The sequence below is a fragment of the Marasmius oreades genome, chromosome 8 (assembly GCF_018924745.1).
Source record: "Marasmius oreades isolate 03SP1 chromosome 8, whole genome shotgun sequence".
Lineage (NCBI taxonomy): Eukaryota > Fungi > Basidiomycota > Agaricomycetes > Agaricales > Marasmiaceae > Marasmius > Marasmius oreades.
In genome coordinates this window covers 3,119,401-3,144,788 of record NC_057330.1, presented here as the reverse complement: position 1 = coordinate 3,144,788, position 25,388 = coordinate 3,119,401, and the positions used below count along the sequence as shown (strand labels likewise).

The 25,388-nt window shown below is 46.5% G+C and overlaps 5 protein-coding genes and 1 non-coding gene across 6 annotated transcripts; 5 read left to right on the top strand and 1 right to left on the bottom strand.

Annotated features, from left to right (window-relative positions):
• Positions 1-1,268: 1,268 nt before the first annotated feature.
• Positions 1,269-3,487, top strand: E1B28_012917 (uncharacterized protein; the record flags this gene model as incomplete). The annotated part of the gene is made up of 6 exons (XM_043158071.1): positions 1,269-1,514; positions 1,569-1,826; positions 1,893-2,008; positions 2,066-2,780; positions 2,829-3,186; positions 3,444-3,487. The coding sequence occupies 3 exons, from the start codon at positions 1,269-1,271 to the stop codon at positions 1,947-1,949; spliced, it is 561 nt and encodes a 186-aa protein (XP_043005442.1). The 3' UTR covers positions 1,950-2,008; positions 2,066-2,780; positions 2,829-3,186; positions 3,444-3,487.
• Positions 3,488-10,998: 7,511 nt separating this feature from the next.
• Positions 10,999-12,450, bottom strand: E1B28_012916 (uncharacterized protein; the record flags this gene model as incomplete). Its single annotated transcript, XM_043158070.1, has 3 exons — positions 10,999-11,081; positions 11,140-11,840; positions 11,903-12,450. The coding sequence occupies 3 exons, from the start codon at positions 12,448-12,450 to the stop codon at positions 10,999-11,001; spliced, it is 1,332 nt and encodes a 443-aa protein (XP_043005441.1).
• Positions 12,451-13,461: 1,011 nt separating this feature from the next.
• E1B28_012915 (uncharacterized protein) lies at positions 13,462-14,974 on the top strand (the record flags this gene model as incomplete). Its single annotated transcript, XM_043158069.1, has 6 exons — positions 13,462-13,526; positions 13,590-13,777; positions 13,843-14,142; positions 14,199-14,376; positions 14,427-14,699; positions 14,761-14,974. 6 exons carry the CDS (start codon positions 13,462-13,464, stop codon positions 14,972-14,974), a joined length of 1,218 nt encoding a protein of 405 aa, XP_043005440.1.
• Positions 14,975-16,745: 1,771 nt separating this feature from the next.
• Positions 16,746-16,843, top strand: E1B28_012914. The gene has a single exon. It is a non-coding gene; the product is annotated as a tRNA-Ala (tRNA).
• A 1,652-nt stretch (positions 16,844-18,495) lies between these two features.
• Positions 18,496-22,132, top strand: E1B28_012913 (uncharacterized protein; the record flags this gene model as incomplete). Its single annotated transcript, XM_043158068.1, has 15 exons — positions 18,496-18,544; positions 18,594-18,614; positions 18,671-18,752; positions 18,802-19,357; positions 19,433-19,779; positions 19,845-19,883; positions 20,008-20,041; positions 20,203-20,319; positions 20,391-20,543; positions 20,636-20,992; positions 21,061-21,183; positions 21,242-21,342; positions 21,395-21,456; positions 21,510-21,595; positions 21,668-22,132. 15 exons carry the CDS (start codon positions 18,496-18,498, stop codon positions 22,130-22,132), a joined length of 2,592 nt encoding a protein of 863 aa, XP_043005439.1.
• Positions 22,133-23,160: 1,028 nt separating this feature from the next.
• E1B28_012912 (uncharacterized protein) lies at positions 23,161-24,008 on the top strand. The gene is made up of 2 exons (XM_043158067.1): positions 23,161-23,511; positions 23,570-24,008. The coding sequence occupies exons 1-2, from the start codon at positions 23,315-23,317 to the stop codon at positions 23,634-23,636; spliced, it is 264 nt and encodes an 87-aa protein (XP_043005438.1). The 5' UTR covers positions 23,161-23,314; the 3' UTR covers positions 23,637-24,008.
• Positions 24,009-25,388: the final 1,380 nt, after the last annotated feature.

Genomic DNA, 25,388 nt, shown 5'->3' with positions numbered 1-25,388 from the left:
CAGGGCCCCTGCTCACATACCCTGGGATTGGTAGCGGTGGGGGATCGAGGATAGTGAAGATGGAGGCCGAGAGCATGTAGACGGGAAATCGAACGATGAAGAAAGCGGTGGTGAAAGGCAACGCCGCGGGCAACCATCATTCCCTAAATTCTCTGACCCTGGCCGCGAACGCAATCTAGCGCAGAGTAATTTGGTGGTAAATCATCATCCGATGTGGAGATCAGGTACTGTAACTCTTCTGATGATTTTTGTGGATTGGGATGTTGAGATTGCATAGCAGTAACGTTGGACCTTCGATGGTGACCGGTGACTAGACTGGTGACTGTTTCGTATCCCATACCATCGCCATGAGTATTTGCTGCGAGGAACCTATCGGAGTTACTAATGTGACTGGCCGAGAACATGTGACTACCAAAAAAGGGATTTTTTTCCCCAGGCGTCCCTTTTACCTCGCCCTCGTATTCCTCGATAGACCTCTGGCTTGCAAGTTCACTCGATGTAATCGGATCGCCGACGCCAGGTTTCTGCCATTGCGAACACCAATTCAATATCGTTATATCAAAATTTTCGTGCTTAATGGCCAGGTTTGAACCAATGCAGAATGAACCAAACGGTTTTACTCGAACTTCCATGCCTTCGAAGGTCTCAGATCTCAGGCGTCAGGCATCAAATTTCAAATCTCGACTTGCGAAAACCCCCCGAAAGTGTAGCACTCTGTAGGAGACTCAGTACAGGATTCACAGAGAGAGGATATATCCAGTCCGGGCAGAGGAAGTCCAAAGTTTTTCCCCCCTTATTTGATATAAGGACACAGGTAAGATTCTATCTCCATCTATTTTTTCTCGTCGAACTCTTTCTCCAAGCGATATTTCGCCTCTTATCTCATACCTAAACTCAGTCCTCAATATCTAGGATCGTCAAGGCTTGCATATTCATAGTCATGCTCGCGACAATCTCGGTGCTACAATCGCAACCTCGCTTATCCACCAATGGAGAGGTCTACCTCATGTCAGCCTCGCTCCATCGGTTCCTACGTTCCCTCTTTCCCCTACTTCCGGTCCCCTGTATGCCAACAGCCCGTTGCGAAAGACAGGGACGTTCATTTAAGCGGCTGTGGCCATGAACTGCCTTTGACAGATTGCTATACATACATACCTCAACACCATTGCACTGGGTAACACCTGTTACCACTGACAGTACACGTCCCGTTCACTATTCACTCATACCCTGTCATTCACCATATAATTTTCTACCTATGTCGGCCATTAATGGCCGCCTCTTCAATTTACCATAAGCAAATCGACCGCAGTTGGGACTATAAGTTAACGAATCCACCATTCCTCATCGTCGTCTACATCGCATACATCCCCACGAACATGAAGATCTCCAAATCCTTGCTCGCTATTCCGTTCCTCGTCACATCGGTGTTGGGTCAAGCGAGCTATATTCGTGTTCCGTCTCAGGGAGCTACGCTTCACCAGGGCCAATCCTCTACCTTGCAGATTGTTCGCCCCGTAAGTCGTCGCCGCTTTCGACTGCTCCTCCCTTTGGACTGACCCACTTCTCAGAATAGTCTCCAAGGTTTCCGTGAAGCTGGATTAGCTGTCGGAATCTTGCACTGCGGCGCAGGTACCGACCTCAATCCATGCCCTTCACCAGGTACCCGGATGGGGACAGTACTCTATACCGGCATATTCGATCCTCAGATACGAGAAATACCGGGAAACCCTTATCAGAATCTTACCCTTACTTTGCCTCTGCCTGACGTTGGTGGACCACCAGTGGGAAATGCTTTGTTGCAAGTTTCAAGGATGCATTTGATCGGGGTAAGTCAGATTTGAATCCACGAGTAGTACTTCGATTCTCATGTTATCTTTCCTCTAACAACTTAGGCCGGACCGAGCGTTGTTCTGGAGCAGAATTCTGTCGCGGTTGTCGTGCAAGCCTGAGGAGTTCTTGCTAAGTATAAAAGTTTGCATACACGAGATCCCGAAATACAATCCTATATGTATGTTGATTGCTCTTTCCGTTTGTGCACTGATATTATGATCCCTCGTATGGGCAGTCGAGTATCCCAAATTCAACATGAACCACTTTAGACGGTGCTTGATATAATCGCTGGCAGCGAACATGCGACTTGAAGCTTGACATCTTACTATCACCACTTTATCTGCCTCCACTTCCTCTCGCTCCCCGAATACTACGGAATACGATACACACGTAACGAGCAAAGGTTACCGCGACTTCAGATGCCTAACTCGCGGTTCCCTGCACTCTTATCGAGCCTTGCGGCCCCGGTACCTATCTCGGAACAGGCGTCTCACGGTGTGAAGGTTAACCTAGGTTTTGGGCTTCACACCCTTATCTTTACATACCGAACCTAGGGGACTCGTTTGCCTTCTCCATGGTTGTCAATAAGGCGAAATTGAAGTTGAAGCTTTGCGGTCCGACGAATGTTTCACATCCGATGGTCCATCGAAGGCTAGTGACATCTTCTATTCTTATTTTTCGAAAGACCATCCTGATCAATTTACCTCTATTATCTTCTTTCTGTTCTCCGATCGCCCGGCCTCAAACGAAAAAAAGAAAAAAAAAAACCGAATTCTGATAAGTACGCAAGCTCTTCACTCCGCGTTGCAAAGATAAGGAGCCTCGTGCACGTTTTTGGGTAGATATGGGCCCTGGGTTGACCGGTTGGACGAACTCTGATAAACTCAGTCGCTCGCGGATAACCTCGGATAACGCTCAGGAAGAAACGACATCCACCAATCAAGTTTTGCGTACGTTTGAACAACTCTCGCTATATATTTTCTCTTACCGCGTACCAGGACAACCGATAGAAGACTCTGAGATATGGCCAGGCGACTGTTCTATCTGCGCCCGATAGCGAAATCGAAGTTAACTCAAGCTCATTCAAATGGATTGTACGGGTTTGCATTGTGTCGAAGATACGAGAATGTTCGCCTCGAATTATGCCCTAGTTGAACGTCTCAACGCGGATTCGTGCGATAGGCGTTACCTTTTCTCCTTTTTTCGACATTTGCTGTCAGTTACTCTTTCATCCCGCCATCGCCTCAGTGGTTCCAGAGAGCCGGTGACCATCCATAAAGCTCGTCACCGTCTCTCTTCGTATTGAGCACCGGCTGCTGGCAAATCGCACGTGTGACGAAATCGTCTGTACTGGCGGTGCGTTCTCAGCTCCGTTTATTTAATTGACACGTTCTCTTGGTACAACGTCGGATCACTCCGAAGGAGCTTCCGATTCGAACGTTCTTGAATTCGGTCGTTCATACAAAGGTCACAGCCCTCCGTTGAGGCTTGGAGGCCGAATATCGCGATCGGAAGACATACTTACTACCTTCGGACGCGGAGAGTTTGTAACTTCATGGGACATCATTAGTGCGAGTAGCATCGAAATCTGAGCTAAAATATCGACTACTTAGGCACGCTACTGGGTGACGCACGAACCGGGCTAGGCGCGTTCGACCACATGAGATTCAACTTTGTATCATGGGATGTTGTATACTAACTTGTGCCCATGCTTCTACTAGACATCCCATATCTCAAGGCTCACATGCAATGGGGTAGGGGGTGAGTACTATATCATGTAATATCATAGGCTCCTTCGTGAGTTGCATCAATCCGAGGGGCCCAGTCGCCTGATATCCGCCCATCATGACAATCTCGGTTTTCTATTGGTTTCCTCCAAGCCGTCTCGCCCTTTCCTGTGCGGCTATACACGCAAAGCAAAATTCATCGACGTTATCAATATCTCTCTGGATTTCTTGACCGAAGTTCTGTTCCAGATGTTTAGATGTTCAGTTCCAATCTTCTTCAAGTTCGGAAAAGACAGGAACGTACTTTTTTACACCTCGGCTGTCGACATTCCCGGTCGTGCAGATAGCTTCGTTCGCAGCGAGAGGAGTTGCAATCCAGAATAGCGATGACAAGGTGTCTTTGGAAATGCTGGAAGAGAACGCGTGTATGAGCTAGATGGTCTCGGCAAGCGGTTTGAACGGAGTAATACAAACCCCACACTTTTCCCAGCGCGTTCCTTCACTGTGAAAAAAAGAATGAGAAACATCGCAGACGATACAGGGAGTGGAGAGGTCGACGCGACATACGCGATTTGTCTGCACATGGGGGGAAACAGTAAGTTGGTAATAGGCCTAGAATTCGAGGTTGTTTGGAAGCCGATGACGGGACGACCTTTGTGGGGGCTTTTAAATGAAGGCGCTCAACCGAGTCACGTTACTGGGATGGCGGCGGAGAGAGGTATCTGAATCAAATTAATCGGTTTCCTTTGCAAGGATGGCAACATGTTGCTCATTGTAAGCCTTCGAAAACCCCATCAAATAATCATTTCCCCCAGACTCTTGCAGTAGTTTAGTCATTTGCGTGCCACATGCCCATATCGCTTGCCAGTCCTCTCTAGGCCTGCCCACCGGAGGTGGGGCATGTGATCTAACAAGACTTTGAGAGAACTTCAGCGGTGTCATGGCAAATATAGTTATTGCGGATGAATTTGACCCATGATCATCAAAGGCCATTAGGATAAGTGCTAAAGGTGACTACGACCCTGGTGATGGGCGTGGAAAACAATGAATATTGTGATCTGCGTTGTCCCAATTACAGTTGTCTGGAAACGACTTCACCTTTGAACAGCACCGGGTATATCGGTTTCAACACAGACGCTCGGCAGAACGGATGGAAGATCAACTACAGCAGAAATGTGGGAGGTCTTCTCATGAGATGACGATGTTCTATTCGCTGTACCTGAGATCGAGCGAACGCTCGGCACTTCGGAAGTAACAAAAGCACTCCGTGGCGGAATGCAGTTCTGGAGCTCGTGAGGACACTGAGACTAATCCCACTACGATGTCGTCCTAGGATTTGAAAAAAGATTAGCGTGTATTCGTGACTTGCACTAGTATGTGTGGAAGGAACTCGGACCAAATCCCATTCCGACAGAAACGATACCGATCCAAAACCTGACAGAGGTCCGTTCATCTGCTGACCCGTTTGTTGCTACCCATTAAATGTTCCATGAACCGAATCCTGGGGTCAGAAGACACGTTCAGAGTTGACGACCTAAGGGTTCGACAACCGTCAGTACGCAACAGCAATCAGGTTCGGTAACGCGAGGCTGACCAGAACAAGGCCCAAAAGCAATGAAAACGCGTTTCGGAGTCAAAAGAACCAATTCATTCATCGTCTGTCCTGGCAAGGCGTCAATGGGTAGAAGATTAATCGTCATTGTACGTTCCAAAAATACCAGAAAGTGCCTCTGTCCACCGTACGGCATTGGGCGAGCATAAACCATGGCGAAGACGGCGAACAAGCGGGAAAGCAGTGAGACGTGCGAGCCACCAGGTGATGTTTGCAGGTGGCTTGTCGCGGATATCACCTTTGAGAGGGTACATCGGAGGATGCTGTAACCTCGAATTTTAGTATCAGTACGCCTTGACAAAACACGATCATTACTTCATATCAGTTAGGAAAGTTTTGAGCCTAAGTGACGACAGCAATCGTGGAAAGATATTCTTACGAACTGATATCGGAATTCTCAGACCCCAGACGTTTGAAAATCCTCGAGGCAGACGTCAACAGCAATCGCAAGTCAACTAGTCGCCGATCACCGGGTAAACAGTAGTTATGATTGGAAGGAGTGAACATGAAGAAACTTCCAGGAACGGCTGAACTTCAGCCGCGAGGCTCCAGCGTGTTTGTATCGAGAAAAGTAGGACGAGATTAGTTGAGAACAGATCGCTTTGAAGCACAGATAATCAAACTGTGGTTTAATAGATATTGAACTGCATATAATATTAAATTAACATTAAACTAAAGAGCAAGTTCAACTGCAAGTTGACCCAAATTGAGTTCAACTGTGCAGTTCAACCAAACTGCATTACTCTAAGGTACTTGTGAAATGTTGGGTTTTTATACTAAGTAATTCTAACCTCTAAGAACAAGTAGAAGAATATGATAAGTACAAAATGCAGTGTAGTGTAATAGTGAGTAGCATTATTGTTAATAAAGTATAGAACCAATGAAGGCTGATGTTAATGATTTTGATTGTGTTACACCTGCATGTGGTCCCGTGGGTACTTACCATTTTTGGATGTGGCTGTGTAAAACCTACCAGTAGGGAAATTAGTCACACATAACCTTTTATAGTAAGTGGGAAAGAAGGCACACACACGTTATACTATCCTTCCACTTCTCTTAGACTCTAGTTCATCTTGGTATAAAATACTATTTCTGATTTAGTACTCAACTTGTGTGCTGAATAAACTCAACAGTCCTCAAGTTCAACTCAAACTTGAACAAAATCAAGTTCAACTCATGATTGAGCTCAACCCGGAAGTTCAACTGTATGTTGAACTCCCCCAAGTTCAACTTTGGAGTTCATTCAACACAATCATGAAATGGTATAAAAAGTATTTTGTACCAAGATGATCCAGAGTCTAAGAGAAGTGGAAGGATAGTATAACGTGTGTGTGCCTTCTTTCCCACTTACTATAAAAGGTTATGTGTGACTAATTTCCCTACTGGTAGGTTTTACACAGCCACATCCAAAAATGGTAAGTACCCACGGGACCACACGCAGGTGTAACACAATCAAAATCATTAACATCAGCCTTCATTGGTTCTATACTTTATTAACAATAATGCTACTCACTATTACACTACACTGCATTTTGTACTTATCATATTCTTCTACTTGTTCTTAGAGGTTAGAATTACTTAGTATAAAAACCCAACATTTCACAAGTACCTTAGAGTAATGCAGTTTGGTTGAACTGCACAGTTGAACTCAATTTGGGTCAACTTGCAGTTGAACTTGCTCTTTAGTTTAATGTTAATTTAATATTATATGTGGTTCAATATCTATTAAACCACAGTTTGATTATCTGTGCTTCAAAGCGATCTGTTCTCAACTAACCTCGTCCTGCTGTAGGTATCGAGGTGATATGAACCTAAAACGGGATATGAGAATGTAAAGCTGTAGAAAACAAAGTCTTACCCGCTTGCCCCGGTGATGATGGATGCGTGATAACTGTGCATTCTTGTGTAATCTGGCTATAATTAGGAATCCGCACTGAACGTGCGGAGAAGAACGAGCTGATAGCTGTTGAGATGAGCAGGCATTGAGTATTTCCTTGAGAAAGGATCAGAATGCCAAGCCTATGCCCGTAATTGTTATCTCTAGTTGAATCCAGACCTTCAATTAGTAGGGGAGACCTACAGAATACGGGAGTCAAAACACGCACCTGCTTACGGCACAAAGTAGCCAATCTTTAGTGGTTTTCCAGTCGTACGTATTCAGTAAGATTGGAGTCAAACTAGGCCGCCTAACCCACGGTTTGCGCTTGGACGGGAAGGCTCACAAAGAACGGGGCACATGTTCCTGACGGAATTCCGGTATTTCACCATTCACCGAGAAGCCTAAGATTTGCCCATCCACACCTAAATCTCTATGCCATTCATCATTTGAAACGTGCTATCGCCTACTCCCGCCGATCAGAAACCACGTTACGGCGCGCGACACTCGACTGAGGTTGGACGTCGTGGTAATGCATGATTAATAGTCTGCTCCGGGCCCCTTGGAAGCTAGGTTTTAGTACACGCACCCCGACTTCTCTTGGATGACGTTGTGGTTAATCATAAACTAGAGTAATGGCCGCAGTTAAATCAGAAGAAATCAGTCAACGAATGATCAATGATTGTAGGTAATGTAGGGAAACGCCGCAGCATATGGAAGACTCACAGTGACCACACACTCAAGCAGCTGCAAGTGTGAGAAGTAGCAACTCGATGTATGTATATGAGCTTTCCCTGATCGATGACTTCCTGAAACTTCGTTTGATCGAGAGTTCGAATGATCAACCGACGAGAAACGCGGTCGAGAGGCAGGTCTATGCATCTCGTTATGGAAACGGGTCGGATATCCGAGTCTACGTCGCGCGAGAAACTGAGCAATACAATCTGATGGAAACACTTTTTCAGACGAATATGGGAGGAAATGTGGAGTAATAGTTACAGAAAAAAGCCTCTCGATCCTATTGTAACACCCGCATCGTTTCAGGCGGGCATCGTTTACGCTTCAAGTCCTCTTTTTCACAGCATCTTCCGGGACGTTGGGAGGTTCCTCTTGCGATTTTTTTGGAACATTCTCGGTGAGTGATCCAGACGATCTTCAGCGTTCCGCGAGGTCCATCGATGAACAATCGACGTCAATATAGCCGGTTCGTGCCATTGGAGTGGAAGTCCCTGCCTTATTTCCAGCAAGTTTTCGACATCTTTAAAGTGACATTTATTTGTGCATTATAAGTCAAGTAGTTTCCAGGTGGATTGATGTTTAGCGTGGATATAAGTAATGGAAGGGATGAAAGAACATCAACTGTAAAAAAGGACGCGATGGTTACCTAACCTTCGTGGGAAACTTCTACCGAGTTGGCCGGGCCACGCTTTCCCTATTTCACTGCGATCTTAACGCGCCGGAAACCCTTCGTTTTTGTAAATCCTTGAACTTGGGCTAAATTCACTTCAGTTCAGTACCAGCACATGAAAGGGGACAGTGAATTTTTGCTCTCAGGCCCTCGATTTTATACTGTTGTTAAATACTGATGGTTTAGTCTTTCGGTAGGAAAAAAGCCATATAACTTTGGACGCTGTTTGCGAGGAAGAAAGAAGTAAGGTCAAGGAGGTATCAGAAATGATAGGCAAAAAACGGTTTATCTCCACGACAGAGTCAGAACAGGTCTATAGAATAGGTTTTATCAAGAAAGAGCAAAAGGATAGAACTATCTGGAATAATATAATATACCCACTTCCGTGACCCCCGATATCCCAATGTCCTCAGCTGAGTCCCGGAGCAGACACTTCAGACATTTTTATTTAAAGAAACACTTCCCAGCAGCGACCCGTTGACCTTTGATTGATCAGAAAATATATACTGTGATATGAGAGTAAGCGCACGTTCGATGGATGCGCAAAAATCGAAACGATATGGAGAACGAGTCGGAGTTGCATATTTGAGTCGGAGTATCAAAGTAATGCTGGAGACATCAGTAAATGATTTAAATGATTTCTTTCATCATCCGCCTCGTTCAGATAGAGTGCCAGACTCTTAATGTGGGTCCTTGAAGGCTCGAAATTGCAGCAGGTCGAGCGAACCATCTTTGGGAGTAAATTCAAATAGTGGTACTAATCATTGGCAACTCAAGATTACCGTTACCTTGTGCGACCAGAGACCCTCGACTGACGTGACGTCGGGCCATTAATCACTTTCGATAAGCAAGACAAGGCTGCACCATATACTCAGCTGAAGCTTGACCTGGCAGTTCTCCAGCCAGGATGTAATCGCCTGACCCGAGTCGTTTGTCGACGCAAGAACTACCCCCGGCAGATACCCATATTGTTGGATGCCTTCTCTCCTGTACCTACCACCACCTTTGGTGTGGTACTCAAGTGGTCCCTGTGGTCGGAACATCTGAACAGCGAACGTGTGTGGGGTCAATCAGAACTCCCTTTGAACCTCGCGTGAACTTGAACTGTGCCAATGAATCTACTCCGTTTGGTCTAAAGCCTCGACTGCAATACACTGTATAGTAGATGTCCGGGCGCCCGAGCAATAAATTTGAAGTAGACCACGGGGCTTGATGAAAGCTCAAGCTAGACAAGGTGTCTGGCCCTCTTGTAGCCTCTTGGTGATATTGTTATTCACCCTTGTTAGCTGAAATTGAAGAAAGAAAAATCAAAACCCTGAAGCTTGATCAAAGATCGTCAACTCTGAAGAGTGTCAGAAAACAACTGAACAAACACATTTAGGCCTAAATCCCAATCCCCGACTGCCTCCCCCTGACACTTAGCTTCCTAGAGGTCCTCAAGCTCCCCCAGTTGCATTTCGCGCGTCCTGCTAATTTTCTGGATTAGCAACAGACAAAAAATAAATATTGAGACCCATAGGTCTACCACTCCGGGGAAGCGTGTCATCCTTGTGCAGGGGCCATGCTAATCTTCTCTGTATTGTTCCAATTTTAACGTATGACTCCCCGAAGGGGTCAGAAGAACTTTAGATGGAAGAGGACCAGGTCTAGACGACATTGATTGCGTTGAACGGGCGAAAGGCGCTAAAAACGAGCCATGTGTTGAGATAACAGGGACGGGTAACCTAGTTTCTCACGAGTCCTTCCCTTGATGCATCCCGCTGACATTGGCCGTCAAATTCTTCCCACACGTGTGCCCAGAACTGTATAGGGACGGAAGTTTGCAGTTGAGGAACAAGAAGGAGACATAAGATAATAATTTCCAAATTTGGTGATTGTTCCCACGCTCTATGTACCCTTCGCCTCGACGCCTTCGCGCTAATGGTTCTCTTCGAATTCAACGACGTGCACGTAAACTCAGCGCTCTCATTCCGAACTATTCATCATTCGATAGGAAAGGTCTTTGTTTTGTTTGATGATTCATCCGTAGTATATTCACGTTGGGCCATACGGTAATACAACAAGCTATTCCGCTTGCTACCAATGTTGACGAACAAGGTTTCATCATCCATCGAGTACAGGTGGCGAGATGATTCGGTTTGTGCATAGACGTGGGTGCGGTCCGTGTTCTTCAACTTAGTACATCACCTACTCAGATTCTTCCTTGCGTTTCATTTTAGACGCAACATCTGAGAGTGCCTTTAATCGTTCACGCCATGGCCCATGGCTATATCATCAATTTTGACAACCTGACATCACACTATGTAACGACCTTCGAAGCGCCACGAACCAACCATCGTCATTCTTAAAATGACACCCTGGATATTTCTGTCGCGTCGGAACATCGACGTGTTCCTTCCTAGGTGCCAACTCGATTTTAGGTCATGATCAGCGTTGTAGTAAAAAAACCTCCGAGTTTGAAGTTCGTCGTCACACTGAGATTCAACAATAACCAGAATAATTTAGATTTCCCAGCTGTATTGCACAATCTTCCACGAAAAAACAGCTAGTGATCTTTGAGGTATTTCTTAACTTCGGCTTCCACGTCGTAACTATGCATGCCATCAATCACCGAGAACGGTAATTTCACTGTAAAGATCGACCTCGTAAATCCGCCGATAAATCCAGAACAAACGAAATAACTTACAGAAAAACCAAAACGCCCAATCTCTCATCTTCTCGCCAAACCACCCTAGTTCCCTTTTCGAATCTCCACCCCTCTTCGCAAATTTCAAAATGGTCGCAACTCTCGGTTTCCTAATCTCTTCGTAGGCCAATAACGACTTCTGAATAGCCTTCACCTCCGTTAATTGAGAGTTTGAGAGGTAATGCCTCAGAAGGAGCGCCAAAGCTAGGCCATCCTCAATGGCGCAAGAAACCCCTTGACCTGAATCCGGCGGCATAGTATGAGCAGCATCGCCTAAGAGAACGATACGGCCTTGTCCGTTGGACGTACGAACGGTTGACCAATTCGGAAGAAGTGGTGTAATGTATCGAGGAAGTACAAGGAACTCGGTTCCATCTTGACAACCGAGAGTGACTATATCCTTGAAGACACGACGGCCTGTGTCCTTCTCGTCATAAGGAGATATCCAGTCACCATGTCGAGCGACAAGATGATCCAAGACTTGAGACGGGGGCGTATCGCGAGGAAGAGGAGGGTTGCATTCGTATGTCGACCACCACATCATTCTCTCCTCTCCATTGGTTGACGATGGCGAGCAAAAGGCGTAGCCGAAGAATCCTGAACGGCTGAATGTCATCGTGACGATTTCTTTCCGAATACCGGCTTGGAGGGTAGGTGAAAGCGCAGATAGAGGTAGGAATCCTCCGATGCCTGTGAGACCGCTACACGAAGCACGATCAGCTTATCTCTTCTCAACAAAAAATAAAAAAACAAGTCAACTTACTCGTAATTGGGCGGATACTGGTTCGGAAACAATGCTTCCTTACAGATGCTACGCACACCATCAGCACCGATAAGGAGATCACAAGTATCCTTATCTCCATCCTCGAATAGCACTTCAACCCTATCTTCGAATTCCTTCACTTCCTTGACCTTCTTCCCCCATTTGACCTCCTTTTCTACATCCCCCTCGACAAGAAATGCTTCATGCACGACTGCTCTCGGAGCCATAATTGACCCATATCCATGTTTAGCCTTGTTACCGACGTTCATAACTCCTAAAACCTTCCCTTCTTGATTTCTAATCGTAAATGTAGGGGATTCCATACCCCTGGCTTGGATATACTCCAAAGCAGTTGGCGAAATAGTTGCTGCTGCCCGTTGGCCGTTGGGCTGGAGGCCGAGACCGCCACCAATGACTGTAGTGGTGAAACGACTGGTCGGGTAGGTTTCATAGACAATGACCGAAGTTTTCGCTGCAGGAAGATACTTGCGAAGAGCGTGGTAGGCTGCTAGGCCGCCGATACCGCCACCGACGATGATGATCTTCATAGTAGCAGACCTTGTCGTGTTTAATGTTTACGTTTAAGATCAAGAGTTGGGGGGGGGAGTCGCCCATTTATAGCACTGTTGAAAAACGGTCCGTTGACTGCGTATAACGTCCCCCTTACAGAAAGCGCAGGGCCGTACACGCATACGTCGCTCGTCGGCAAATCCGAATAATTCCCACCTGTTGTCAAAAGTGCAATTGAGACTGCGCCACTCCCCTGAGAGCGAAGTGATACTTTTAGGAGACTCTAGATCAGGGAAATATAGGGATTGTATACACATTCTGTCTCGCGCCGGGGGTCGTGCGTTGTGGTGAATTTCAATATGATGGTGGGGTAGAGAACGAGCCGCTAGGACGCGTCATCTTCCCATCATTTGGAAGTTACGCTGGTGAGTGAAAGGCGTAAGGCTACCCCTAGCAACGGTGAGAAATGCTGCAGGACGCGGCGGCAAATTGTTGACGAACTTTGGCAAGAGGCAAGAGGCAAGAGGCAAGAGGCAAGAGGACATCATTCGTCTTTCCAAGGTACATATCTGATGCCAATTTTGAGTGCTAGGCAAGCTTTTACATAAGGATCAGAGGTTAAGAAGCAAATGAAAAGCTCACCCAAGCAGGAAATTCCCCCAAAGCATCCAACTTAGCATCATGATTGCGGTTAGGGATCGGACGAAACGGCCTCGCACGGCCCGCTTTTCGAACCTACATACTGTAAGCTTGATCACGTGAAGATAACAAATAAGTGTAAGCTAAGCGCGTAGCGACTCAGCCATGGCTCTGACGCAAGCCGCTGTCGACTCCCAGTGCCTCTCTCGACTTCCGCCTTTTTGAAGATTCTTTTCCAGGTGCGTATCTAGTATATTTGATAGTGTTCGTCTAATCAAGTTTTTCTTGAATTAGCTAATACAACTTCTCCACTGTTCTTTTTGACGGTCGTCAGACGCTACTTGTAACTTCGAGGCGAGAACATCATCCTACGTGGACCGATACCACTTTCAGCAGCAGTTTCCATTTTGATGGAATGCCAGAATTGTGAGCTTAGACAGCGCCAATTTTTCTGCGCCAACTGTCTTCGAGCTCAGTAAGCATTCCATCCTTCATTGTACCGAAGTTTATGGGATGTCTAATCTTTCTCAAACTCTAGTCAACGAGATCTCCATTTGAAGACTCAGCATTTCGCTGCTGAGCGTGATGAACAATTCGTCAAAGCGACTAAATCTTTGCAATGGATCGAACCGAATCGAACTCGTAGAGCTGAGATATCCGACTTACAAAACCGGGTCGACGAAGCGATGGGTGCTCTATCAAAGTTGAGGAAGGATAACGACAAGAGTTCGTAAATCTCACTTTTTCTTTTTCTCTATACACTAATCCTCATAGTAAGAATCCTGCTGTAGAACGAGCCCGTCTCCAGACGCTTCGAGAAAACCTAGCCACCCGAAGACGAACATTGTCAGCTGCGACGTTGATGATAACCCCAAATTCATCGGTACAAGCCCTAGTCAACCGAGAAAGCCAGGAATTGTCGTCGCTATCAGCGAACATCGCTCGTGCTAGGTCTGGGCTGGTACAAGAACTAGTAGAGGTCTTCAATGTTGTCGAAGTTGGTGGAAGACCGCCAGTCGGTGGAAAAGCCGGAACGAAGGGGGAATGGACGATTGCAGATTTGATATTACCTGTTCCTGGGGATATACGAAGTATGTGTCGGTTTATTTTAATCTTTCATCCTACTGACCTTTTTTCTCAATGATAGGATACCCACCAGATCATATCAACGCCGTAATAACACATACCATCCACTTCCTTTCGCTACTCACGTTCTATCTCGGCATCAAACTTCCATTCGAGATAACGTGGAGCGGTGGTAAAGTTGGAGTTGGGGTACCTTACATCCGTGCTGGGCCAGGTGGTGAAAGCGGGGGTTGGACAAAGTAAGCCGTTCCCTTTCAAAGTACTCTTCAGTACTAACTCCTCCATTCAGATGGCACGTAAAACAACCTCTTCATCTTTCTGCAAAACCTCAAGCATCTCCCATCTCCTTATCCGCTTCCTCTTCGCCCAACGCGAGATTGATCTCAGATTCGTACACCCTCCCGGACCCGGAGCCCCAACAAACATTCACGACAGCATTTGCGATGTTGCTTTACAACGTCTGCTATCTCTCCTACACCCAGAGCGTGGATATACCTCTAGCTCAAGCTGGGGATGTGCTGAGTAACTTGTGGAGTGTCTGTTGCAGTGCTGAGCTGGGGAGGTAGGTATCTTGTCTTACATACGAGCTTTTACTCCCTTACTGACACTACTGGAACTGGCAGACACTCACACGAGACTCAACCGTATCTTCCAGCACCCACACCGCCAAGTTTCCAGTTGGATTTCGCGCAACTGATGCAGGCGATGTCGACTTCGCGGGTGAAGGCTCCCAGAAAGCGTGCGGGTTTCGGTGGAAATGGGAGGGAAGTACGACCCAGGGGTGTCCCAGAGGTTGATGAGGATGGTTGGGATATAGTTGAAGATGAAGGATTCTAGACGTTCCGGATGTATTTGACCTCTGTAAGGGCATGGGCGGTCATGCGGGTTGTCATGTTTCTTTGCGTTGTTACATAATGTGAGTTGCTTGCCGCCTCTTCTTCTCCATGACTCCTTACTTCTTCGTTTTATTAGGCTGTTAATCCGTACCGAGTACTTTTACTGTGGGCCTAGACGGAGAAGGGCCATTCTACAATCAATTCCGTTTGCTCGCATTTCCATCGTCTTGTTGATTGTCCCTCTCGGGGGTGAAAAACCAGGCAAACGATTTATCTAGTTTCGAGATCGAGAGATGCCACCGAACAGCTGATCTAGCGGCGTTCGGCACGTAAGCTCGATGGAAATGAGCATCTTTGGTAATATAGTGGCGGAGCGCTGGGAGTGAATATTTGAATACTTATACATAGTGACATGGGTTGTCATTTGGGTTTGATGGGAATGCCATGAGTTCCTGCTGGCTGTGCGTACTCGACATGATCTGCCCCGTTCTATTTTTTTTTAAAAACCATCATAGTGTTTTCGTTCACAGAATCCCAAACTGAATATTTTCTTGTTCTGGACGCCTTGCACGAGCTCGAGAGCACTGTAGGTGAGTCATCATTACGGCCGTTGAGTGACCTTGTTTTCAAACATCCACTCCCTCCAGTGTCCCTGCCCCCTTTACCTCATCGTAAATGCAGGACCCTACGTTAGCCTTCAGTCAAAAAGTATTCCAGGTCGAATGTCAGGGCCTCAATCCGCGATGCTTTCCGCCGCTTTCTTTTTCTCAGTGCTGGAAGACGGACCAACTTCAGAGACTCGGGAATCCACCAGAACAGTGTGAGGAGGAATGTGGGATCCTGGTCGAGTTGAAGGTACGATCCAAGACCTCCCCTCCCCTTCCCCTCGTGTGCTTATAACCCTTGCTTTTCCAGCAACTCCCAGCTACCACCGACCCAACATACATTTGCAGTGAGTCGACAAACGAAGCGTTGACTCGGTGTTTGGGCTGCATAGCTACGGTTAGGACCGTCTTCGAAGGTGACAAAAATTCGGATTTTATGGCTTCTGGGCAAGGAATACTAGACAGTACGTCGAGTGCCGCGTTGCAAGCTCCCTTCGCCTGAAAGTCGATCTGACTTTCCCTCAGGCTACATCGATACCTGCCGCACGAGCGGGAGACTCGTCCAGCAACGCTTTGTTCAGTGGAACTCGGCTCGTGGTCGCTGTCTCAAAACGGGCTCAGGCTTGTCGGCGATTTCTCTGTACCGGGTGCTCGTGGCAATGATGACTATCATAGGACTACTGTCACTGATATGAATTGTCCTTGACTTAATACCCGCTAAGGTACGCCACCGGTAACGCTTGAAATTGAAATATCTCAATTCGAACCCGTAGTGGTCGGAAAAATTCGGATACGAACTATTCACAGGATGAAACACAAGTGGCACTATCTGACGTCGGTTGAACAGTACATGTATGCCTTTAAGTTGGATCCGGCCATGTGTAACCTAGTTGCACAGTGCACTGGTGCCGGTGGTCACTGGTTGTGCTCTGAGTGAAGCATTCAAACGTTCATCGCGTCACCCTACACTTTGCTCGTACATATCATCTTGGATTGAATGACCTTCTGATCGTACGGAAATTTGCAACCTTGCACAACGACTCTGTACATTTCCTGTACATGCCCTGACCTTCACTAGTACTTTAACATTGTCCGTACGATGCGATACTCAGATTCAATCAAATGCGAAAACTTTTCCTTATCCGATATCTTCTCTTTGTATACTATGGGCACATGGTGTAGTTGGTTATCACATCCGCTTAGCATGTACTTGTATGTGTAGCATCTTCTGCGGGGGGTGCTGGGTTCAATTCCCAGTGTGTCCAATATTTTATTTTCACCATGTCTTCGATATTCCCCTGGAGCCGTCGTGTCAGAAGAGATTCCCACCAAGATCTCTTCTTGTTCCCTGCCATATCGATGAGCCGTCTTTTCAGTGTTCCGTCGGTATCTACTGTAGCCACATGGATCATGTGACTCTACCACGGCTCTTTCGCGTTCCTCCATAAACCGAACGCACGCACAGTATCTCTGTTGGTTTGAGGTATCCATGGATCAGCTACTACGGGCTGATTTTGAGCCTCCAGCACGACAAATTCATGCGATGAGAACATTATACTACTAGGTCGACTAATACCGCTCTCAGCCGCATCCATTCACTGGAGTGCAAGAAATTTTTCTGTAATTTTTTTTTCGGTCTCAGTGAGCTTATAGGTGCCTTTATTTTAGGATGGTGTTCTTCTCAAAGTCGAAGCAAGGATGAGGATCATAACGATCACTGGTGTGCGTCGATCCCGCATGCCCATCTCCCTATCTCTATACATCGTCCCTTTGAACAAGTCTAATGTTCGATTCAGAACGAGTGTCTGCAAACAAGTCGAGAAAACCTCCGCATCCGAAGAGGAGCATCGGGTGCGAATCGAGTCTGTCGTTCGTGTCTGTGAGCACTTCCCGTGCTATATCGTCTTTAACGTTATGGAGAGTTGGCCGAAGATCGTCCATTGCCGGAAGATTGGAGATTCGATTGCTTGTCCCTACCACCCGGGGGTATACGAAATCAGTGTCGCTCGTATGTTTTACTTGTGCTCATACATGTCGTCTTTTAGTGACAAGCTATTCAAACTCGGTACTCGTCCTTGGACGCTCCACAGACATGGCGTTGTAATGGCAAAAACCTCGCACAATATGAATCGATTCAGGAATTATCGTTGGCACCAGGTCGATGGGCACGATCTAGCTTCGGTGCTTCCCGTAGGGGATCTATCCGTTCTCCTTCTAACCTATCCCATCTTATCTCTTCCTTGCCTATAGATACTTCGCCGTTCGGGCCGACCAAAGTGGAGAGAAGGGAAACGGCAAATCATCCGCATGGTTCTTTTTTGGGTATATTTGTGCGAGTCTATATAGAACTTTTCTTTTTCTCGCTTACGAGCATTCGCACCCAGTGACTTGCTACAAGAGCCGCCATAACTGCCGACTTGCCCATGAATATTTCCGAGACTTTGGAAAGCGATTTAAATTGTTCCTTTGGGAGGTTCTATAATTTACTCTTTTCTTTAATTACTACTATATCTCCACAAACTCACACATAACTTCCCCCCAATGCAGGTTCTACATACTCGAGGGGAGAAGTTATGGTTTCACCTGCATATCTCGGATCCCACGGTGAAAAAGACAGGGCAGACCTTTGTCATATGGATGTAACTGCATAAAGTACCTCGCGCTAGGGTGGGTTCATGATTGTTATTTTTCTGAAATATGCCGTTAACAAGTAAATTTTTATGGTGCAAATCTTCAATACGACCTTGTAAAGAATTTCCTCATCCCTTTCCTCTACATGAGATACGAATACGGAGATATGAGGTTCAAAATCACTTCAGGGCCTCTTATAAGTAGAAAGGATCTTCCCGACTCCTTGGGGTTCTTTTCTCTAATTTCATTTCCTGTCCTTCCTCTACGCTGATCGAGGTTCGTTGCAATGTCAGACACTCGGACCTGTTCGCGACCCATTCAAAGCTGTTTCCAATGTACGCCCGTTTCTTTTCTGCCGAAACATGCTCTCTCACATCCGCCCAGGTCGAAAACGCAAGATTAAATGTGAGTCTTGATAAGTTCTACATTGGTTCCAGTCGCTTATGAGAGTTTCTATACAGGTAACAGAGAGTACCCTTGCGCCCCATGTATTCTACGGGGAGAGAGCGAGGTATGCCGTGAAGTCGATCGTAGTGCAGGCAGGTAAGGTCGGTCTTGGCACTCCGGAGGTGATACTAAGAGCCTTTCAAAGTTCTGGAAAAACGACGATAGAGACCCTCGATGACGTTCTTAACCGCGTCGCTGTTCTCGAGAAAATCGTTTCGAGGCTCTCCAAATTTCTACCTCCAGACTTGTTGCTCTCCCTGACATCTTCTATTGCCAAACCAGTGGATAGATGCAATACGGTTAAGAAACTATCAACACCCCTTACTCCTCATGTCGGTAAATCATCCCCCGGTCGCTTGCCAACACCGGAAGGGGGGAATCCTTCTGGTGTTCGTTTCCTTTGTGGATCAGCATCATCCGACGAGGAAATAGCTATGATGTTAGAGGACTTTGCAATGGGGAATCGTATCAATCGTCACAGAGCTTCACTGGAATTACTTTTATCGACACAACCATCAGCATCTATGGCTCTGGATTATCCTTGGCCAGCCACCGCCACAACGAACTTGTGCGAGCATGGGTTCCAGTCCCACCCGACGGGACCGCTTTCAGTATTGATAGACCCCTCTACAAACGTCATGCAAAGATTGGTCTCGATGCTTCCTGATGAGCCACAAAGTCGGGAGCTTATTCAGTTTTATGTGGGTTTTCATTTTCATGCCTTCGTTTCCTCAGATCTTGTTTACACTCGTAACTGACGATCTTTCCTTCAATAGTTCGACCGAATAGAGTGGTACACGAAGATCTTCCACTACCCCTCTTTCATGGCAGAGGCAAACGAGCTTTTCCAGCAGATCAATCAAGGTTCTTATCTCGGCAGCGACAATTATGAGGAAAACGATGTGTGGTCTGTCGGCCACATATCCATTTCTTTCTTGTCAACTCTGTTTATGGTCATTTGCCTTGCGCTACACCTTATAGAGCCCGAGATCTGCCAAAGGCTTAACATTGGGATAGAAGAGGCTGCAGCGCTAGCTCAAACGATGTACTCTGCTGCTCAGGCGTCCCTATGGGTAGACAATTTTTGGTCAAATCATAGTTTGGAAGCTGTCCAGTGTCTCCTGTGAGTCAATGACACTTACGCGCTCGTCTTTTTATGTGGTCATTAACGATGTGGTCGCTACTTAGGTTAATGGGTGTATATCATAAGAATTTGGACGATGCGGAGTGGGTATATGTTTATTTCATATCGTCAACCCCCCCGAAGTAACACAGATTATTGTGGTCTCTCTCCAACCCACCCCTCCCCCCCGCGCATGGATCCTCGAAACTGACATACTTTTTCTGGTAGCTCGCATTGGGCTCTGTTAGGATCTGCAATAAAGGTCAGTATTCCCCGTTGCCGAACAGCCACTCTTCTCGGATTACTACTATTACCAATATTCCAAGCAACCTTTATCGCCTGGTCTCATTTTACCTTTTCACGCCCTCCTCTTTTCGCTCGGGCATTTGACTGATAGAGAACTTTCTCTTTCGTACCCCATAGATCGCACAGAATCTCGGTTTGGCTCGCCTCGGATCTGAAAACGAGAATCGAGTTTATACTGGCCCTTGGAAGTCTATCGTTAGGAGAGAAATCGGTCGGCGCGTTTGGTGGAATCTGGTAAGTTCAAGTTCATGGACTGTTGGACTCTACTCCTATCCTCTGACTCGGCGTGGGTGTGTTCCCCCCAGATTTTCAACGACTGGTCACACGCTGCCGCCCACAACGGTGTTTACTCTATCCATCCTACTCAAAACTTGACGGGAATGCCTGCCAACGTAAACGATGCGGATTTAGTCGATGGGCGGGAGGTCCCGGGCCCTGAAAACTATCATCATTATACGGTATGACTTCTCTTTTTTCCTAGGGAGTGACTGGCGCTTAATATCACCCCCCAATTCCATCCTTACATGGGTATATTCCATTCGTTTGATAGGAGATGACCTTTTCTCTCACGCGCTTCCAGTTCGTCGAAATCCACCGAGAGATCATCGACAATAATAACACGAATGCGAATGCGATGCCAGTGGGAATTTCAAATTCAAGTTCAAATTCAACACGGGCACCCGGCTACGGTTTTGTTACCGAAACTGATGCAAAGCTTCAAGACATGTTGGATCGCATTCCCAGTCGGTTCCAACATACCGAACAGAGCCTACTTTATCACCCGATTAAACAGGAAACGATGGGAGTTCGGGAGATGGAGACTTTGATGGCTCTAATTATGGGAGAAACTAGACGAATGCGGCTTCATCGACCGTATTTGTATAGGGGATATGTGGATCGTAAATATGTGAGTTCTGTTCTCGTTATTTTTCAATGTAGATGAAGGCACCGAAGCTGAATACCACCCCCTATCAGGCGGGGTCTACGGAACAGTGTATTGATTCGGCAAGAGCGGTTTTACACTATCTCAAGTCAACTCCAGAACAATCGGCCATCTTTTTGAAATGGTGGTTAGTTATGTTCTATGGATTCGGAGCGGTAAGCCCCATCAGGTCAATCCCCCCGTGTCTAATGCTGAGAACCGACAACCATGAAGGCGGTTGTACTCTTTATCGACCTATGTCATCTGAGGTCCGAGAATCCAGCTGCTGTAGAGTCGAGGAAAGTCGAGTTACAGGAGGCGCTCAACCTATTCAAGTAAGTTCCTTATGGCAGACTATTATCGGTGCCTTTACGGGTTTGTTATTAGGATGACACAGAACGCGTCTACAGTCTCTCAAAATGCTATCGCTCTTCTGGAGGAAATGCTTGGTGCGTAATCCATAATTCATCAGATCTGACGGAAAACTGAGAACTCTGATTAGTTGTTAGTGAGCCTCGAACTTTGAATACTAGAAAACGTGCGTCCGAAGGGAATGACTCTATGGAAAGGATTGCCAAACGGACAATGGTGAGCACGTTCTTCTAGAATACAGGAGCTCTCCTTCCATCTTTATTTTTTGTTTTTCCCTTCTTCGTTTAGGTGGAGAGCCATATTTCCGGTTCGAGTAGCATGACGGCTTCTTCTATAGAGAATCATCAAGGGACAGTCGGGACGTGCGATATCAGCTCAAAAACCGATTGTCGGCCTTCTTACGATCACATCCAAGCCCAGGCTGTAGCGGCGGGAAGGGTATACACGCAGTCACTTCCTCCACATTCGCAACCTTATCCGGATCTTCATTCTGCTGCTCAATGGTACCAGAGCCCAGTATCACCTACTTCAAACGAATGGAACGCTCTGGAGGTAGAGCAAGCCTCTCAAGGGATGTTCTTTGGGCCAGAGTTTGATGAAGCGGCTATCAACGAATTAGGTCAGTTGCTTTGGACGGTAGAACCGTCCAGCGGCACGCCGGGAGTTCGACGTCAACTTCAGAACCCCAAAATGGGCCCTCTCGCTGACGCGGCGACTGCGACGTGGGTGTATCATAATCAGAACACATATTGAACTCTCGTGGAATGAGATGACGATAGGAGTAAATTAATTCATTACCCATGAACGTTATTAGAGTTTTATTTTTCTCGACTCTAACGTTGTATTTGTACTAATTATAAGTAACTTTACCCGCGAGTGCTGTATTTTCTATTTGCTGTAGCTGATTGATGTGGGATACATATATGCCAGAATGTACGCTCTTATAATTCGGCGGGAGAAGACCAACAAATCGATAGTGTTTGTCAATAAGCTAATTATCAGAGCAGCGTTCTAGAACTACTATATCTATGTAGTACTACTACCACCGGGAAGGGGTCCGGAAAAAAACAATTTAGGCTATTTTTAATCTCCCGATGCAAATTTAACTTTAACAAATACTTATTTGGTGTAAGAAACGCTTTGGGAACCACTACGTCTGTGGCGTTTGTGGCAAATGCCCATTCATTTCGAGTTCATGGGTCCGAATTCCATAATCGTTTGAAGATAAGGTACTGAAAATAGTCAACTAGTTACAGTGGTTCATGCCAATAGTTCCATCTACTGACCGCGCTACCCTTCAAGCTTCAAGCCTCAGCTTTGCACAAGCTGGGTGGAAAACCGGCCGAAATTTCCCTCTTAGTTAACAAGAACTTGCCACATATCAGTAATGTGAGTTTGGGGATCGTGCGACAACTTTTCGGTCGAGGCGATAAGGCAAGGTCAATCCGTTGCATATAAGTCCCGATTTTCAAACGCAAGATGCTAGGATTTACTTACAACATTGTTTCCAGAAAGATAACAGCTTCAAGGAGTAGAGCCATGACCAGACTAGTTCCAGATAATTCCTGTTCATGCCGCAAAAGGTTTAGATCAAGTCTGAAGTTATTGAATACCGAGAGGCATTTCCTTGATAATTTTGTAGGTTTTTTCTACGCGTCGTTTTTGCCCGTTTTGACCCGTTGCGGCAGTTGAATCTGCTTCTTGTTTCTTGGCCGTTACTGCACCAACGCATAGGGCCTATACGGCGGCAAGGATCTTGATGACGTCATCTCCTTCCCACGGTCCGATGATCTGATCTGTACAGCGAACACGAACCCCCTCCCTCGACATCGCTCTCTTACATCCGTGGTTTTGCAAATCAGATAAAACCATTCTTAGCCTCTCCTCGTTTCTACTTCACTCTAACTCATCGTTGACCATAATTTAAAGAAACCGATGATTACAGAAGTCTTTCCAGACTTGGTGTTTCTCCAATTTGCGTTTTCGTTTGACGTTTCATATGGTGGGAAGGGCACTGCGATTAGGAGGTTGATTTATACGGCATTGGAAGGGGAAGGTGTGGCAGGGTGGACACGTGGAAGGCTTATACGATGTGTACATGTCTTGAGCAGCTGCGTCCGTTTGTTGAGAAGGTGATGAGACTTTTTCTTCTATGGTGTTATCGCTTACTTATCAGTGGCTACTTTTTAGGTTGGATCTAATCGCTCCACAAGGTTCGCCTTCAAACCTTGGGATGGATTTCGTCGAAAGCAAGTAGAGTTTGAGGATAGAGATCCGGATGTGCTGATCGTCGGTGAATTGTTTTTTACGCTGACCGTTCTACTCGTTTGTTTCAGGCCACGATATCGCCCGAGACTTCGCCAGCTTTGCAGACGCAGCAGACTCTATCTCACCCATTATAGGTTCTGAACATACCTCTAAACTGCACAGAGTCGGAGGGTTGAACGAAGCGGGGGGAACTACACGCTGTATGAAGACACTCCGGGGAAAGGCGTTTGGATCGGAATTGGGAATCTTGCAATTGGAGTTATGTGCTTGTGTTGGAAATTAAAGGGAGGTGAAGCATTGAATATCTAACGATCGACGTTTACAACGAAGTGTATTAGAAGAACTTGCTATCGGATACCCCACAAGTCTAGTCTCGCGGATGAAAAAGATGTCACCTCAAGCATAGGTTCCTTCACGACGCCAGGCACCCTCCCGGATGCCGTTCAACAGTACATGTCTAAAGCATATTTAAGTTGACAGAACGAGACTACGACTAACAGATAGAAGGTGTCGCTCACCAGCTTTAGGTCAACCTCAACTACAGGTACAGTCGTAGCCATCGCCACTAAGGACGTGAAATGAGGGAAATTTGACCTTCAACAAACGAAAGTACCGTATGCAGCGACAATGAGTCAATAGTGACCGGTTGACCAGTGCTAGTTTGTGAATTCAGGAAGCTCAGCCTTAGGTTATTTCCAGAACAGCCTAGCAGACCGAGTACGGTCCTCACAAGTCCCGAATCATCCTGTTCCATACTGACTGTAGGTTACTGATCAAATGGATGACGCCCACGAAGTTGGTTTTATAATAATATAGCGATGAATGGGATGATCGGTGGTTGATCGGGTCTCGTGGAGCTGGGCAAGGCGCTCGGCTCTTCGAGAGGTATATTAGGTGAGTGGCGCATTTTCTTCACGAAGCTTTCTTACCACCGTTACGACTCCTTCCTATCTATTGACGGCTATGCAATTCAAATCTTTCACTTTTCTCGTTATTGTTGCATCTGGTAAGTGCTTTATGCGACATACGCTGAGGGCGTTTAACTTCTACTATCATAGTGGCGATGGTTGCAATCGCACGACCACTTGATGCTGCAGTAGATGCCACCCTGAGTGCGCTGTGGTCACAGATTTTACGCTGACTACGATTAAAATTCTCAACCCAGCCCGATCCCGGATTATTCCCATTTGACCCTTGCTACGAACGACACCAATGCTAGTGTGCACGCTACTTGTTTTACACTATGTACTCTTATGTACTTCAATGGAGTGACCACAATGACTGTCCTATGATTATCCAACCCCGCCGAGGTGATATCCAAAATGATAGTGTCTTACCAGCGCTAGTTGGAGTAACACCAACCACGTCCCTGCCTTTCCAAATCCCTTCTGCCACCTTGATCTGCAAATTACATGGCCGTTTGTGGGTACAACGTTCGACGAGAGCACGGATAATGTCCAAGTGTTTGTTCGATGGGTAGGATGGGGGTTATCAGACTTCGAGTCACTGGGGTCGCGTGAATCAACGGCTGGTACTTCTCACGCTTTTGGAATCAGATCCGCCAAAGATTTCTTACTCGCCCGTTGTCACCAGACAGTCACTAGTCATTAATCATTAGCGAAATCCCTTTCACCTTCGACAACGGTCAGATTCATATCACACCAGCGACTCAGGAGTCAGAACACGCGCTATTCCACGAAACTTAACTTGGAGGCCAGCGTGCACGGTGCAGTTCTCACTA

What these genes read in the sequence shown, in the direction of transcription:
- E1B28_012912 (XM_043158067.1), top strand. Translation starts at nt 23,315, where the DNA reads ATGATTACAGAAGTCTTTCCAGACTTGGTGTTTCTCCAATTTGCGTTT. An exon ending in TGCGTCCGTTTGTTGAGAAG is followed by an intron (nt 23,512 to 23,569) that starts GTGATGAGACTT and finishes GCTACTTTTTAG; the next exon opens with GTTGGATCTAATCGCTCCAC.